This window comes from Capricornis sumatraensis, chromosome 10 (assembly GCF_032405125.1).
Source record: "Capricornis sumatraensis isolate serow.1 chromosome 10, serow.2, whole genome shotgun sequence".
Taxonomy (NCBI): Eukaryota; Metazoa; Chordata; class Mammalia; order Artiodactyla; family Bovidae; genus Capricornis; species Capricornis sumatraensis.
In genome coordinates, this window is record NC_091078.1 from 20,498,794 (window position 1) to 20,517,583 (window position 18,790).

Below are 18,790 nucleotides of genomic sequence, written 5' to 3' on the forward strand. Positions count from 1 at the left end.
ACTTGAACATAAATAGTTTAATGATATAATTTAAATAGTTTAATAATGGAATGTAGAAGTCTGTACTACAAACAGGATTAATGATTGGTATTATTGGAATAATAAACATCAATATGTCAGACCAGAGTTAGTCTTTTATCTGTACTCCTAATTGAAGTATACCATTAATAAAAATTTGCCCTAAATTTAGCTTTTTTTTTTTTTTTACTTTTTATTATGGAAACTTTCAAGCATACAGAAGTAGAGAGAATGATATAATGAGACCCAGGTTCCCATTACTCTGCTTCAACAATTAGCAACATATGGTCAATTCCATTTCTTATACCATTCCCTCTCGCCACTGGCATAATTTAAGTTAAGCTCCAGATATTATTCTATTCATAATTGCCTTAGCATACATCTCTAGACTAGAAAGACTACCCCCCCAAATAATAATAATGATAATTTATTAATACTATATAATATTCATTAAATGTTCAGATTTCCATGAAAGTCTTGTCAACTTTCTTTTTGTTTTTACAGTTGGTGTGTTTAATCAGGATTCATATGACATCAATATGTTACAGTGTTAGAATTGGTTGATATATTACTTGTGGCCTATAACATTTTCATATACTTCTTTACTTTTTTCCTGTTTAGTTATGGGGAAAGAAAACTGGGTTATTTATCCTATAGAATCGTCCATGTTCTGAATTTGGTTGATTATGTCCCATGTTATTTTTAAAAATTAATTAATTAACGAATTAACCACTGGATCACCAGTGTCCTATATTATTTAGTGTCTTCTTATATCACGTGTATTTTCTGTAAAGTGATAGTTAAATCTAGACTTTGATTGGATATAGGTTCATTTTTTATTTATGGTAAGAATATGTGATAGGTGGTGCTGTGTGCTTGTGTAAATAGTTTTTAATTGGTAGGTTTTTCGTTTCTTTTATTAGCAGTTTCCTGCTTGAACAAACCACATATATATCTGGGTCAGTCTAGGAAACCTTCCTTCATCCTTCTAGATACCTAGTCATCTGCATTGCAGTATCTGGACTTTGAATATAATTTCTATTAATTTTTTTGATTATAGATTTAATTAATAATTTACTATAACTTGTAGCTGTTCTTGCTATGTTTTACATGTTTACATGCTGTGCTTAGTTAGTCGTGTTCGACATGTTTGCATGAGGAATGTTTGTGTTATTTGGACATATGATGTATTTTAAGTAGCTTTAAGTGTTATACAGAAATTACTATTCATGTAATTCATCAAGCAAAATTATATCATGAATGATGGCATAGTAATTTTTATCTGTGATTGTCATGAAAATTTGGATTTAGGTAGTTTTCTCTGTTGTAATAGTATTTTTCTTCTAAAAATCTTTCTAAAAATAGGAGTATTTTCTACATTGCGTGCTGTTCCCAAAAAGGAGGGATACCTTGGATTGTATAAAGGGAATGGTGCAATGATGATTCGAATTTTTCCCTATGGTGCAATCCAGTTTATGGCATTTGAGCAATATAAAACGGTACTTGAACTTTTATCTTTTTTTTTTTTCCTCTTTTATATCTTTGAATAGCATACTTAGTTGTCAAGGCATTTGCTTTGGCCTTTAACGTTACTTTGGATGAATGGGTAAAGTATTGCCTTTTTGAAGGAATAAAACTTCTGATAATTTAAATTTTTAATATAACTTGAGTTTGGAGTTATCTGTTCCAGAATTGTTAGTTATTTTTGACTAGATTGTTTGTGTTCAGACTTATGAAGAAGAGCCAAGTGGATAATAGTAAATCCATAAAATATTAATTGCTTTTTGATGTGCTTTTTGGTTCTCAGTTGTAGGAGAGGAGTATTGAGACTTTGGATTTTCCTAATAAATAAAATAGAGAAACCATATCGTGAAAGTCTGTTTTTAAGTGACATTATAAGTTAACACCTTTCCCCATCTACTAAGTTTCTCTTCTCTGCCTGACTGAAAGTTTATCCTCTCAAACATCTTAGTGTAGAAAGGGATTAAATGCATTACATCACAGGGTATCTTAAAATGAAAAGTAAGCAGTAGAGATTGGGAACAACATTCTAACCTAGTCAGACAGAGAGAGTCAATGCTATTATATCAAGACCTCCATAAATGCTTCATTTACGTTTTATTCCTACTAATCCCATTCACACTTTATTTGTGGTCATCAGTGTGTAGTATAGTATATTTGGCAATATTGTTTCTGTAAAAGTGCATAATCAGAGCAGATGCTACAGAGGAAATTGTTGTTGTTTAGTCGCTATGTCGTGTCTCTTTTGCAACAGAGGTTGCGACAGAGATTGTGACAGAGGAAGTAACTGACCTCCTTTTGATGTGATATAACACTGCTCAGCTTTATATAATTGTGCTCATTTCACTCACATTCAGTACTAATTTCCTTTTTTTTTTTTTTAAAAAAAAGCTAGTTCTATAACCCTTTTGAAAACAGTCTTTATCATTAAACAGTGAAGTTGGCAGCATTTAAGAAATATCTCATTTAATGTGTTGCTTTTGGTTTCTAGCTAATTACTACAAAACTGGGAGTTTCTGGTCATGTGCACAGATTAATGGCTGGATCCATGGCAGGTAAGGAGTGGGTATATTTTATTTCTGCAAATTAATTTCCTATTTAAATACTTAATTTGCTTTAGGTGGTATGTGTGACATTGATCACATAGCACACATTTGTTATCTTCCTATGCTGAATTATGCAAGAAATCATTTATATCCCAACTCAAAGGCTTTTGCAGTAGGAGATAGTAAGGAGTAGTCTACACTTAAAACTGTGTGAAACATATGTTCCCTTTGACAGATCTACTTCTGGAAATGTGTATTATTTTCTTTCAAAAATTTTTTTAAAAATTATAATGGCTATAGTAATATATATTCCTATACAATGAAAAATAGTTCCACTCCCTGGAAGCAGTCATATTATTAATAGCAGTTTCTTACGTTATACTTTTTTCCAATACAGGATTGGAAAATTCTATAGGATTAGAACTTTTCTTTTACAATTATCTCAAGACTCTTTCCTGTATCAGTACATAGATCTTTCTTATTTTTGTAAATAACTGTATTGTATTTTAAGGTAAGAATGTACCATTATTAAGACCATGGGAAGGTGATATATCAAAATCTTAAATTTTTGTGGATATCACAAGGTTTATAGGATTTTGAATTCTTTGGACCTAGATTTATAGTGTGCAACCTGACCTACCTTATCCATTGTTTTGCCTTATCCAGTGTTTACTTAGTTCTTTTTCACTTCTGATAGGCTGACCCAAGATCAGTAAGTAGAAAAAAATAACCAGGAATAGTATTCAAAATGTTCAGCAAAACAACTGTAGAGATGCTAAAAAATAGGTCAGGTTTTGAAAGCCTCCAGTTAACTTTTTCATCACTGGATCAGGAAATGGTATGTGCTGGTGGTGGGAGTTCTGGTTATGGGAGAGGACTATCACAGGCATGATTGGGGGAAATCTTGGGAGCTGGAGCAACAGCTGTCTGTCAACTGGTATTTCACACTGGCATGACAGTGCTAATGTGTATTGTATACTTTCTTTGTACTGGTCACAGACCTGAGTACTTGTACTTGTAATCTTTGGGCACTTGACATGTAGTTCAAAGAACAATACTATGAAGAACGTGCTATGATTATCTCTCATTTTACAGAAGGAAAATTTTAATAAAGTTTTCAAATCTTAAAATTTATCATTTCTTACATCACTTAAAAATTTTTTTGTCTCTTAAATTGTATAAGTGACTGGTCAAACTCTTTCTTTCAGGGTTGTAGGAAAGATGAAGTAGGATTATGAGTTAAATCCTGCTTTGTATTATTTTCTTTTCATGACACTTGATTATTGATTGAATAGCATGTTCATTTGGTGCTTTCAGCTTCATTTTTCTGAAATGAAAGTCATCTTAACATCATAATTTCATTATATATGGGAAAGTAATAACAAACCAAAGGAACTTCAGTTATAAATTATCTTAAAATAGTTTTATTTATTTATTTTTGGCTGTGCTAGGCCTTTGTTGCTGCACACTCTCTTCTCTGGTTGTGTCCTGCAGGCCTCTCATTGTGTGGCTTCTCTTGCTGTGGAGCGTGGGCTATAGGGCAAGAGGGCTCAGTAGTTGTGGTGCATGCATGGGCTTAGTTGCTTCACAGCATGTGCAGTCTTCCTGGACCAGGGATTGAACCCGTGTCTCTTGCATTGGCAGATGGATTCTTTATCCCTGAGCCACCAGGGAAGCCCCTCAATTATGTTTTAATTTTAATTTATTATTATTATTTTGGCTGTTCCAGGGCAGGTAGAGTCTTAGATCCCTGACCAGGGATGGATCCCTCACCCCCTGCAGTGGAGGTGGATAGTCTTAACCACTGGACCACCACTGAAGTCCAGTGTGGTATTTTGAAAAAGCATTGACATAGGCATCATGAAGTGAATCAGAACTTAGTTGAATAACCTCAGACTTACTTTACAGTGCAGTATTGTTTTCTGTTTGATCAATGTAAGATGTCATAATCTTTCCTCGACTTAGGGCTTCGTAATTTTATACTTTGAGTGAAGGGTAAAATATGATTATCAGAAGAATAGTTCTCACCTCCCACTTATTCCAAGGATAAATAAACATGTTTAAAATCTTCAGGAATTCTCAAGATTTATCAGAGTACAAAATTACTAAAAATCTTCTTGCTAAATTCTAAAGTTTAAAATTACACTAAAATCATTGAGTTGCTTTTAGAAATTTCAGACAACAACCCCTGCACATTCCCCCCCCAAAAAAAATTTGTAATTTTTAAACATCCTGGTTAAAAGATTTTGTTTTTCTTTAGGAAGATTTGATTAATTGCTGAAATTCAAAAGAAATGCACCATATAAAAACATGCTGAAATCAACTGGCTGAAAAATTGTAAAACTAGATCATCAGTTGAGTATTATAGTAACCATAGGCATTGTTTTTACCATTCTCAGAGGTATAGTTATGTAATGGCAGTTCCTCAGCCTGAGTTATAGTCTTACAGCTTTTAAGCTAATGCCTCCTCTACCTTCACACATTTCTGGATGACCTCATTTTCTACAGAGTTTACTGTTTGGGTCACTTTGTTAATCCATTTATTCCATGTTAAGCCACTGGAAGCCAGTAAGGAGACAATGAGAAGGCTTGGGACACGTAAGAGGAAAGAAGAAATAAATGGAGTCTGGGAGAGCAAATGCAAGAGACAAGACAAAAGTGATCCAGATAGGAAGCAGAAAAGAAATACAGGAGTTGTAAAAGTTTACAGAAGTTTAAAAAATGAAATGAATAGTGATGATTTGGATAAATAAATCCTAGCAAAATCTGATGTTTAACCAAATTGATCGTGTGTCATCATGATCAAGCCTTAAAAAATGGTCAGTTTTTTTATTCTTTTCTATAGTTGTTAAACTCCCTTATATGAACCATTTCAATAAACATGAAACTTGTTTATAGAAAATCTCTCTTCATTTTATTTTGTAAAAATTTCCCTTGCAAAATATTTAGCACAAGCTGTAAAAAATTAAGCCACGCTGCAAAATATGTAGTTTTAAAAATATATGGATAATAAGATATTTGCTGTGAATTAAACATGGTGTTACAGCCAAACCTTGTCTTAGGAACATCACATTTGCACTGTATTGGTTTAGACTCAGACTTAAAAGAGGCCATTTAGAAAAGTCACTGCCTGGACTGCCAGACATGACTAGTTTGAATACCAATAGATTAAAAAAAAACAAGTTAAATAGTTAGGAAATGAATAGCTTGAAAACAAATAGCTCAGATGGAGAGCTTACAGTCAAATGGACTGAAATGAAGGATTGACATTTCCAACAACTGGACTGCTGGGATTCTTCTTTTTTAAGAAATAATTTTATTTATAGCTGTGCTGGGCCTTTGTTGCTGCAGGAGTTTTTCTCTAGTTGCTGCAAATAGGGGCTACTCTAGTTGCGGTGGGCTTCTCATTGCGGTGGCTTCTCTTGTTGTGGAGCATGGGCTCTAGAGCCTCGGGTAAGTAGTTGTGGTGCACAGGCTTCGTTACTTCATAGCATGTGAGAATCTTCCTGGATCAGGAATCAAACCTGTGTCTCCTGCATTCTGGTGGCTTCTTTACCACTAAGCCACTAGGGAAGCCCTGACTGCTCGAATTTCTGAACTAAAAATTTAAATGTTAGAAAGTATTAAGTAAAGGTTTGAGAAAATGTAATTATAGGGAAGGCAATATATGTTGTGATATGAACCAGAAAATTTAGTCTCAAATTCTACTCTGTCATACAGAAACTCTGTGGATTTGGTCAAGTCTTTGGTGCTTTACAAAAATAGAAGACTATTTTAAATTTAAAAAGTAACTCATACATCAACTATACTGCAATAAAGAAGCTAAAAATAAAAACTCAGCTTGTTAGTGTATGGAATTTTTTATAAATCATATGTTGATAAAAATCTAGGACTTAATAACTAAATTAGCTTATCCAGAGATTTTATCCCTAAAATAAATTATTTCTATTACTTTGGACATTATATTTTTATTATGTTTAAAGTGAAAGTCACTCAGTCGTATCTGACTACAGTCCATGGAATTCTGCAGGCCAGAATACTGGAGTGGCAGCAGCAGCAATAGCCTTTCCCTTCTCCAGGGGGTCTTCCCAACCCAGGGATTCAACCCAGGTCTCCCACATTCCAGGTGGATTCTTTACCAGCTGAGCTATCAGGGAAGCCCCTTATTATGTTTAGTCAGTAACAAATTTACCTAAATATTATGTATTTTTCAGATTTTTCTTTCTGTCATGCCACAGGGTATCTTAGTTCACTGATCAGGGATTGAATCCAGGCTCTTGGCAGTGAGAGCATGGAGTCCTAACCACTGGACCACCAGGGAATTCCCCTTACTTAAATTTTAAAAAGAAGATACTGATTATGCTTTGAATTTTTTTTAAAAAGTGCCCTTATTTTATTTTTAAAAGAATTATTTAGATAAGTTAAGCATATCTCCATTTTAGGATTAGAAAAAATAAGTAAAACATCAGATGTCCTGCCTACTGCTATGGAGATAGTCAGTTTTTCTTTTCTGATATTTTATCTGACAAGTAATCGAATTTTTAAAATACTCTTGATCCACTAACACTGTACTCTCTTGGTGCTAACATTTTAACTTCACAGTGGGAAGAATTTGAAAAGATGGTTTTTAGCTGATGATAGTATCATATAATTCTGTCAGTAATATTACCTTTGATTTCATTGGGTTTTCATCATTACTATATAATTTGAGACATTACTAATGATAGGAAAGATATATATGTGTGTATATATATATATATATATATAAAATGATTCTTACACATTTTAAGTTTCTACTTTCTTTTCAGGTATGACAGCAGTTATCTGTACTTATCCTCTTGACATGGTTAGAGTACGCCTAGCATTCCAGGTGAAAGGGGAACACACTTATACAGGAATTATTCATGCATTCAAAACAATTTATGCAAAGGTATTTCATTTTTATTTTTCTTGTCTATAACATGCCCTTTTATACTTAGGCAATTATTTTTAATGTTATCTAAGTAGTTTTTGTTTTACTTATAATTATTAACATTAATAATAATTATGAAAACATATCTGTGTTCTAGTGTGCATCCAGGATAATATTTCCATTATAATGTATGCTTTTGTTCTTTTGCATTTATCATAATGAGCTCAATGTAATTTTACTTCTAATTTTTCTTCATGCAAAAGGAAGGTGGTTTCCTTGGATTTTACAGAGGCTTGATGCCTACTATATTAGGAATGGCTCCATATGCAGGTATGTTTTAAATTTGGCAACATCTTGGGTTTTTCATTTTGTTGTAGGAATGATTTTAAAGTTGAGCATTTATTATTTAAGCCCCTAATCTGTCCATAATTGCTTTTTTTTCCATTCTAAGGATAACCATTGATTAAATAATTTCTTCTTTCCCCAGTGATCTGTAGTGTTACTTCTTAAAACAATAATAGAATGCAGTTTTATAATAAGTCCTTACATTTGGTAGGACAAGTCCCTTGGCCGTATGTTTCTTTTTTTTGAGTAATGTAAGGACTGTAAATATCTTGCTATTCCACATGCATTTTAGAATCATTTTTTGATGTTGTACAAAAGTCTTTGTTGAAATTCTGAATGAAATTGCATACAGAGCTTTGACATTTTTTGTTAGGTATATTTATAGATACCTTATAAGCTTTGTTGTGTCTTTTAGAAACATTACATTTTTAGTTTATTGCTTGATTTAATTTTTATATGATTTTATAGCTAGCCATTCTACTTTTTGGTATTATAGCCAGTTACCATGTAAGTGCTTTGGATTTCCTGTGTGGACCATCACATCCTGTGCAAATAACATCATTTTTCTTACTTCAGTTCAAATCATTATCTGTCTATTTATGTTTATCTTGCTGTACTAGCTAAGGATCTATAGTGCATCAGTGAGTACAAGTGGTGATAGTTGGCATTTTGGCTCATTACTGAATTTTAAAGGAAATGTTTCTAGTATTTATTAAGCCTAATGTACTATTTATCAGGTTGAGGTAGTATGTTAAGAATTTTTATCTGAACTGGTGTTGAATCTTATCAGACACCCTTTTCTGTATTTACTGATATGATAAGTTTTTTCATTTAAATCTATTAATTTGATGAATGACTTTAATAGATGTTCTAATGTCAGCCCAAATTGGTTATGATACAGTGATCTTTTTATATCCTGTTGGGTTCCATTCACTAATTGTTTTTAGAAGTTTTACATCTATATTTTTGAGTGAGATGTGAGATTAGTCTGCAATTTTCTCTTCTTGTAACATCCTTGTGTGGTTTGGGTATCATGGTTACATAGGTCTCATAGAATGAGTTCAGCTCTGTGCTTTTTTTTTTTAATAAGTATAGCCACAGACCATGATGAAACTTTTATTTTTACATTCTTTTTTTTTAAATATATTCTTTTCCATTGTGGGTTACCATAGGAATTGAATATAGTTCTCTGTACTATACAGTAGGACCTTGTTTATCTGTTCTATATATAAAAGCTTGAAACTGCTAACCCCAGCCTTCCTTCCCCCAACCCCCTCTCCCTTGGGAACTACCAATCTCTGTGTCTCTGCTTTTGTTTCTTAGATAGGTTCATTTATGTCATATTTTAGATTCCACATAGAACTGCTATCATATGGTATTTGTCTTACTGTTATGAAACTTTCTTAATGTTATCTAGTATATTGTCTTTGTTCAGATTCGCTGAATTCATAATTTTTTCACCTAGATCCAAGTTAATATTTGCCTGGGTTGTCTTTCTTCATCCTTTCATTTTCTACTTTGGCATGTTTTTGTTTTAGGTATTTATTTTGTTATCATGACATAGCTGAATTTTGTTTAATCCTGTCAGTAAAATCTTTAATTGGTAGCTAGCCTGCTTAATGGTTGTTGTGATTATTGATATATTTGGACTTGTTTCTTTACCTTGATATTGATTTCCACTTGTTTTTCTTTTTATGTTTCTTTTTATTCCTTTCTTATCTTGTTTGCTTGTTTTCCTGAATCCTTACTCCCCCAATTTTTATAAATATAGAAGTTTATTTGCCTCCTCCTATGCCTGGTGGTCTTTGTTTATTTAGTTTGTTATTTCCTGTGGGTTTTTTTTTTCCTCGGGTGGTCTTTAACTATGAGTTTCTATTACCTCTTTTTTTTTTTTTTTTTGGCCACATCACATGGCAGGTGGGATCTTAGTTCCCTAACCAGGGATTGAACCCATGGCCTCTGCACTGGAAGTGTGGAATCTTAGCCACTGGAGCACCAAGGAAGTCCAGCATGTTACTTGATTTTTTGTTGTTGTTGTTACTTGATCTTAATTTGAGTTTCTGACCCAGTGATTCCATCTTCTCAAGGCCCAATAGCAGGATCTGTCTCAATGGCTTGACTGTTGGTATCAAAACATAGAATCACTCCACTTCTGTCATGGGCCACAACTCCCAAGTGGACCTCAGATTATATTTTTGGAAGGTGGTGCTGCTAGGGATTCCTAGAAACTAGGGATTCCTTTCTGGAAGCCCAGCAATGGATATAGTTGTTCTGTAATGGTGAAGACTCTTGGGATACCTTCATTGCCATTATGCTGGGATAAGAACGCTTTAGTTTTTTTACTATATGTTCTCTTTCTAATTTTTTGTTCTTAGTTTTATTTTTGAAACATTTTTTACATTGTTATTGTATGTACATAATTTTGTTTCTTAATTTTTTCAGTTTCCCAAGTCTTTTTCATATTTCTGAATACTATTCACATTAAAAAAAATTTCGTCATATTTCACTGAATACCATTCTACATAATTTAGGTATTTCAGTTTTTTTTCCTACTTGTGTTTAATTTGCTATGAATTTCCTTGTTGTGACCTGTTTTTGTAGTTAAGGTTTCTGTGTTTAAGTTTGGTGAATAGATTTCCCAAATATAAAAGTGCATGAGTATTCTCAAGTTGTATATCATCATTATTAAATACTATATGTTCATAAGAAGTTTATATAAAGAATAAATGCATATATTGAGTTATTCTAGACTGAATTTTTGTTAGGGCTTATTTGTTCTTAAGCGTTAAGTATCTTTTTTAATATGTTTTTAAAATTTAGTAGATATCAAGATATCTTGAGTAATGTTTAGTTGATAGGAATGCTTGAATTTTGCTTATTTTTTTTAACATATGACTTTTAATGTTTCTATTATAAAATAAATCATGTACATTTCAGCCAGTACCAACTGCACATTATCAATAACTTAACTCAGTATTAATTAGATTCCATGTGTCTTCTGAGTCACTCATTGTTATAGCTATTCCTTGAAGACAGAATTAGACACTGAATGAAATAATGCTTTGTCACTCCTAAATTTGTTGTCTCTTCCTTACATTATCATCATTATTATGAATATGTTATATTTACTTAAAATTAGTAATCATTAATTTAACTTTTACTTATGTGAAATCTTGTAAAACTGTGTAATTCTATTCATGCATAAGGTGGCATTATACTCAACTACTACCTTTATTCAGTGAGCTGAACATTATACTAGTATGTGATAAAACAATGCTATAATTTTTTATAGGTGGTAATTTTGTTGTCTTTAGGTTATTTATAAACATTAATTAAATCTTTTCATCTTAGATTAAGCCAAATATCTGAAATCAGGGAATGCATAGTTAGTTCCTTGAGTTTATTGGTTATTATGTAAGAATGGTGTCTTCTCGCAGTTTACATTCTGTTAAGCATCGTGGTGAATTTATATTTTCTCTTTCAGGTGTTTCATTTTTTACTTTTGGTACCTTAAAGAGTGTTGGGCTTTCCTATGCTCCCACCCTTCTTGGCAGACCTTCATCAGACAATCCTAATGTCTTAGTTTTGAAAACTCACATAAACTTACTTTGTGGTGGTGTTGCTGGAGCAATAGCACAGACAATATCGTAAGTTTCTAATCAACTTAAGTCAAATACGTTTACCCAAGCCTGATTTTTAGCATTGGTTAGTTATTTTATTTTTAAATAGATTATTAAAAACAGGATCCTTTGAAAAATATAAATATTAATTTAATACATTTTTCCAATGTTCCTGCCCTTAAAGCATATTATAAATAACTTTGTGCCAAATTGACCAAATTAGTTTGAACCTACTCAGTTTCTGTGGATTTTAAAAGAAAGGAAAAGGAAAGCTAGAAAGAAACACTGAGTATAGTCTTCAGCCATGTTTTCTTATGAATTTGCCCATATGAGTTTTCTGAAATCTGAGCCATTTATCAAGTATGTGTATATATGTGTGTGTGTAGGCACAACTTTTCTTGCAGTAAATCTTAAAGACCTGCTTTGTGCCAGAAACTATGCTAAGCATTGGGATTTTCGCTAATGGAAGAACAAAACTGTTGCCTCAAGAAGCTAATACTCTCATTGAGACAGTAGCAATCAAGGGAATTCTATATTAATATAAGTTGTATTAGGGACATGGGACTTCCCAGGGGGCTCAGTGGTAAGGAATCTACCTGCCAAGCAGGAGACGCAGGATCCATCCCTGGGTCAGGAAGGTCCCCTGGAGAAAGAAATGGCAACCTGCTCCAGTCTTCTTGCCTGGGAAATCCCAGGGACAGAGAAACCTGACGGGTTACAGTCCATAGGGTCACAAAAGAGTCGGACAAGGCTTAGCGACTAAACAATAACCAGTTAGGGACATAGATAAGTTAGGTGGAAAGTATTATGGAAAGGTGGCCTCAAAGAATTTCTGTAGACCAAGAGAGATTGGATAGATGAGATAAAATGAGGCTGGAATACCATGAGGCAGGAACATTTCAGGAACAGGAAGAAGGAAAGATTTCTGTGACTGAGGAGTATCCTGAAAAACAGGAAGACAACAGGAGGTACTAGAGTCACAAAGGCTCAAAAAAAATAGTATCCAATGGAAGAAAGAAAAGTCAAAGTAGGATAAGTACTGAAAGGTAAGGTGTTCATTGAATTAAGGATTACTTTTGTAAAAGCAGACTCAGTATACTTTGTAGGAGCAGACTAGGTTGAAGGTGAAGAAAAAAAGTGTAGTTTACTTTTAGAAATGTAGCTGTGGAACCTTGTTCATTTGCAGAGAATGCTCACCTCTAGCTATTCTGTATTCTCTTCTTGGTTTTACTGCCCTTTTCTTTATTATTTACTTCCAATTTAGAGCCTTAAAGTCTGGCTTCTCTTTTCCACTTCTCTTCGTATTCTACACGCATTGACTCCTACAGATCCAGTGGCTCTTCTCAGTTCCTTTATCCTCTAATTGTTTTGTTTCCTTGGTTTTTGTAAACAGTGCCCTCTCTTGGCCATCATCCTCCCACCTTTCCCTTTTCAGGTATCTTGCTGATTCCTGTTTTCCTCCTCCTACCTATCTGTGCTGATACTGTTAAGACCTTGCCAGACTTTAGTCCTTTGCTCTTCCTGTAAATATCTAGAGTAGCTCATCTGTCTTTAAGGATTCAAAGGTCAGCCTCTGTACAGATAACTAATTCTATTGAAATCTTCATACCGGTTCCCTCTGGTAACCTCTTGAATGTTTCTACCTGGACTTCTGTCGTCAGTGCAAACTCCATAATTCATATACTACTTTCTTGTTTTCTTTTTTGTGCCTGTCCTTAGCCCCCAACTTTCCTATTGTTATTGATAACCATTAATCTTAATAGTCCTGATAATACCTTGAAACCATTTTTCACAGTGTACATATCCAAACAGTTTTGCAATTTTTTACGTAAGAACATTGCCTGAATGTTGTTTTCTTTCTTTCCCATTGTTACTTCCCTCATTCTGATCCTCGTACTTTGTCTTCTTACTTTCTCCCTATTTAGTCAATTTCTTCTACCCAGATACATCTTTTTCTGCTTCAGTTCAGTTCAGTTCAGTCGCTCAGTCGTGTCCAACTCTTTGCGACCCCACACCAGGCCTCTCTGTCCATCACCAACTCCCGGAGTTCACTTGGACTCGCGTCCATTGGTCCCTTTATTCCCCACAAAATTTTTTCATCTCTCCACCTCCCATTAAACGGTAATTCGTGGGACAGCTCTGGCACGTGCCCAGGTTTGATCTCTGATCAGGAAACTAGATCCCATGTGCTGCAATTGAGCGTTCGCATGTCCCAACTAAAGATCCTGCAACAAAGATCGAAAATCCCACGTGCTGCAACTAAGATCTGGCACAGCCAAATAAATAAATGATAATGTTTTTTTTAAAGATGATTCATGGAGGGGAATTCCCTGGAGGTCCAGTCGTTAGAAGTCTGTGCTTTCACTGCAGGGGGCACAGGTTTGTTCCCTGGTTGGGAAACCAAGATCCTGCAAGCCTTGAGGCAGGGTCAAAAAAAAAAAAAAAGATTAGTAGTTCATGGAGATACTATTGAGATGTATAACGCACTTCATCTATTACTAATGTTATTTCTTAAGCTGTTTGGTTGGTATATGGGTGGTTTTTTAATTATGACTATTGCATAGTAAATTTAAATGTATATAGAAGTACATACTTATTTTTCTCATCTATCACTATGTGTATATTATATATGTATTTATAACATGTGTGGCTTAGCTGGTAAAGAATCCACCTGCCATACAGGAGACCTGAGCTCAATCCCTGGGTTGGGAAGATCCCCTGGAGAAGGGAAAGGCTACCCACTCCAGTATTCTGGCTTAGAGAACTCCATGGAGTGAATAGTCCATGGGATCGCAAACAGTTGGACATGATTGAGTGACTTTCACTTTTTTATATATATATGAATGAGAGCTTTGAATAGGAAAGTAGAAAGGAGTTTTATGGCAGGGAAAATGTCTCTAAGACTCAGTTTTGTTAACATTGAGATAAGAGTACCTATCTCACGCAATTATGTAAAGATGGGATGAGATAATATACTTTATCTTGCTTAGCACAGGACCTAAGTAGTCAATATTAGCCCTAAAAATATAATTTAAAAAAATCACCTGAGTCCTACTCCAAAGAGATTACTTTTGTATATTTCACTTTAGACAACCTAAAAATTTGTAAGTTAAGGTATAATTGACATATTCTATTACTTTCTGGTATAAAACGTAATGATTTGATACTTGTATATATGGCAAAATGATCATGCCAGTAAGTCTAGTTAACATTTGTCCCACCATCCAGAGTTATAGAACCAGGCAATCTTTCCACATAAAATTACCTCTGTCCTCTAAATACAATTATCTGTATTGTTAATTTTAGCCCTTGAGAATTTTTGTTGGCCTCCTGTATACAACGGCACTTGCTGAATGGTAGTGATTCTTAACTGGGGGTGGTTTTTGCCTCTAGTGGATGTTTAGTAATGTCTGGAGACATTTTAGGTTGTTACAGTTGGGGGTGTGCTACTGGCAGCTATTGGGCAGAAGCCAGAGATGTACTTACACATCCTACTGCACAAGACAGCCCCCACAGCTAAGAATTATCCAATCCAAATGGCAGTAGTGACAAAGTTAAGAAACCCTGTCTTAGGGTTACAGCAACGGAAAGTACTCAGTTTATTTCTTCAGGAAGTGGCATTTCATTTTCCTCTGGGGAATAAATAGAACTTGACATTGGATGATGAAAGAGAAGAATCACCAATCCCAAGAAAACCACTTCTGCAAAGGGCAAAGAGACCTTGTTTTTGTTATTTGGTTTTATTCATGTGCCTATATCCTGACTGCCAGGTTAGACAAAACAATCAGAAAGTAGGAACACATTATTTCCTAGCATACATAGGACTTTGTATTCAATAATTGCTGAGTAGAAAATTAAAAATCGTTTTTAAGTCCTTCTGTCTTTTTCTTCTTTTAGCTACCCATTTGATGTAACACGTCGGCGAATGCAGTTAGGAACTGTTCTTCCAGAATTTGAAAAGTGCCTGTAAGTTCTGCATTTGTCATTGTTCCATTTCATTAGGAAATGTAATGTGTACAATAAGTAGGGAGATAGGACTGTGATCTCACAAGTAGTATAGAGATTTAATTTTATATCCCATAGTGTGCTTTGGTTAACTTTATAATAATTTAATCAGGTCCTAATCCTTCTATTGGGTTTCCTTGGTGGCTCAGATGGTAAAGAATTTGCCTGCAATGCAGGAGACTCAGGTTCAGTCCCTGGGTTGGGAAAATCCTCTGGAGAAGGAAATGGCTACCCACTCCAGTATTCTTGCCTGGAGAATTCCATGGCAATTCCAGGCAGAGGAGCCTGGCAGGCTACAGTCCATGGGGTCGCAAAGAGTAGGACATGACTGAGCAACTAACACTTTCACTCTCAATCCTCCTATTGAAATTTATTTTAGGGAATTTCCTGGCAGTCCAGTGGTTAGGAGTTTCACTGTGGGGGCCTAGGTTCGACCCCTGATTGGGGAACTTAAATCCAGCAAGGCATGAAGCCAAAAAAAACAAGTCATTTTAAAGCAGCTCTGTTACGTAGAAATATTATGTGAATCACATATGTAATTTAAATTTTCCTGGTATCCACATTTAAAGAGTATAAAAAGAAACAGATGAAATTGTTTTAAAATATTTTATTTAAACCGATATATCTAAAATTTATCACTTTGTCATCTTATTCTACATCATTTTTATTTATTTATTTATATTTTTAATCCCTTTAAAAATACTACATATTTGAAATTACAGCACATCTCAGTTTTGGATTTGCCACTGAGTTTCATGTACTCAGTAGCCACATATGGCTAGTGGCTAACACTATTGCATAGCATAACACTATAGAGTTTTCTATAATTTATAATTTTCAAATCATTCTGTTTGGTGATGTGTTGTCCTTCAGGGAAAGAGCAGAATATTTATTCAGGAACTTGAGTTGCCTTTATTCACCCAAAAGATTTTTTTGAAGATTTCAGTCCACCTTGCGTATTGAAAGAGAAAGACAAAGCTCAAAATGTTGGTTTGAAAGGAAAGAACACTGAAAAAAGAAAGTCTATTGCTGAAATCTGAAAGACGGTCCTTCAAGCTTTAGTTGTATAACATCTGCTCATTATAGCATACAACTTGAGCAGAAATGAGAGCTTAAAGGGCAACTGTTCATATATCCTTTAAAAAGATGACATCAGTTTTTCAAATATTATTATGAAATAGTGTTGCTAGTAAATGTCACAGACATAATACAAACAAAATATATTGTATTAATTAACCCCCAACTTCTATGCGTAATGCTTTGAACTTGTTCAGAATGAATTGCTGTTTTATTGTGAATTTTTAGCTTGTTTTAACACTTGCTTTCCAAAAGCTACTCAAGATGGAATTTTAGCTTCTTTTAAAAAAATGCTGTTATGATCCTGAAGTTGTCTGTTCGTGACTGGGCATAAAGGTGTCATCATTTAATCTTTCTCTTTCAGTACCATGCGGGAGACTATGAAGTATGTCTATGGACACCATGGAATTCGAAAAGGATTATATCGTGGTTTATCTCTTAATTACATTCGTTGCGTTCCTTCTCAGGCAGTGGCTTTCACAACATATGAACTTATGAAGCAGTTTTTTCACCTCAATTAAAAAAATAATGATTTCTTTTCCTTAATAAACTCTCAGAGGGAAAAATAAAATGTTAATTTAATTTGGGGGAGAACATTACTTGAAGGGGGATATTTACCCTGTCACAGGAACCACTGGTATTTAGTACTTGATTTTTCTATTCATCACAAATCAAAAGTGCTTACTATACTTTTTGATGCCAGTAGTTATATTTTAGAACATTGCAAAAAAAAAAAATCCTAAGCTGATGCTGGTTAATCAGTAAGGTTATTGGAAACCATTTTAAAGTGTTATTTGAAAGCAGAACTAACTTGAAATGAATTCAAGAGGTTGTCATTAGTTTTATTATGCTATTCCAAGCTTTTAATTATAATCATGATTTTCAAAGACTGTAACATTGGTTTTTGTTATAATAAACAGGCGTGGTTATATTACAGCAGAATGATGAGAACTGACATTTTAAGTTATATGAAACATAGGTTAGAAGCCAGCATTGAAGTATTATTCATAATATGTCTCTTGTCATAATTCTGCTCCACTGGATAAAAGGACAAACACTTTTTCTCTTCATTTTTGATAAATATTATATTAAAAAAGTAGCCATGTAGACACTCATCAGTAAGTCACAAATTTTCAGGTCTTACTCAAATGGTATTACCAGTTTCTGAGTGATTTAAGTATGTTTTAAAATTTCACTGTATTTCCCAAGGTCAGTAATAATAAATATTAAGTATCTTTGCTCTCAAAACAAATTAGCATTATAGATTTGTTTTTGTTAGATGATTTGGTGTATGTTAGAAAATTTATTTAAGTGGACTGTGAAATATCCATTAATATAGATGTGAATGTTAAAGAATGTTTCCAAGGTATTATGTTATGACATATCAACTAGTTCTTCCACATAAAATAATTTTAGTGCAATATGAACTTAAGTAGAAATGTAAAACATGATCTGAATTGCTATCCTTTATAGTAAAATGGTTTAAAATGTAAGAATTCCATTTATTATGTTCAGAGTACTTTTTTATGTTTTATTGTAAGCATGACAAAAAATGAGAGGGGAACAGTTATAGTTCTGTCCTCCAAAATAGCAATTTGTAGAATTAATACGATTTTTAAGGCATTAGAAAACTAAGTTGAAGTGTTATTTCTGTTTCAATTTTTATTTTTTTTTGCATAAAGATTTCTTGTCATATCTTGGTGAAATTATATGAACTGGTTTCATTTTCAAAGTCTTTATTTTACAATAAATGTTTATCTTTGTATGATTTATAAGTATACCCACAAGGTGTACATGTGTTCCTAAAACTATTTTGTATATTTCATTTTTGGGCTACACTGTAGCTAAATACTGCTATCAAATCTCAAGATAATTTAAATGTATAAAATAAGTATCTCAGTTATGTTATCAATAAAGGAGGACTGCAAATATTTTTTTAAATAAAATTTGCATTCTATATCTGTTACAGAGTACTGAGGTTATTAAGAATAAATTTTATTCATATTTCAACAATTACTCCTCTCTTTTAGCTATTTACACTATTGAAGCATAAACATAAGCGGTCAGAATGGAAGAATACTTGAAATAATGATAGTATTTATATCTAATTTATTTCAGATTGATAACTCAAAGTGAATCTTGATAGATTATCTTGCATTTGAAGGTCGACTATGTCTGTTTTGATTGCCTTTGTAATTCTTTTCTTGCCTTTTGGTGGGTACAGCCCTCTGGTCTATGGAATGGGA

The 18,790-nt window shown here is 33.6% G+C and overlaps 1 protein-coding gene across 1 annotated transcript in view; it reads left to right on the top strand.

The window, feature by feature from the left end:
- The window catches only part of SLC25A16 (solute carrier family 25 member 16), a 28,713-nt gene extending 10,224 nt beyond the window's left edge, over nt 1-18,489 (top strand). Inside the window, exons 3-9 of the mRNA XM_068982166.1 lie at nt 1,384-1,517; nt 2,531-2,594; nt 7,394-7,515; nt 7,761-7,827; nt 11,327-11,489; nt 15,360-15,428; nt 16,909-18,489. Of these exons, the coding sequence (XP_068838267.1) occupies nt 1,384-1,517; nt 2,531-2,594; nt 7,394-7,515; nt 7,761-7,827; nt 11,327-11,489; nt 15,360-15,428; nt 16,909-17,065 (776 nt within the window). The 3' untranslated portion in view covers nt 17,066-18,489. The remainder of the gene's footprint in view (nt 1-1,383; nt 1,518-2,530; nt 2,595-7,393; nt 7,516-7,760; nt 7,828-11,326; nt 11,490-15,359; nt 15,429-16,908) is intronic.
- The last annotated feature ends 301 nt before the right edge of the window (nt 18,490-18,790 follow it).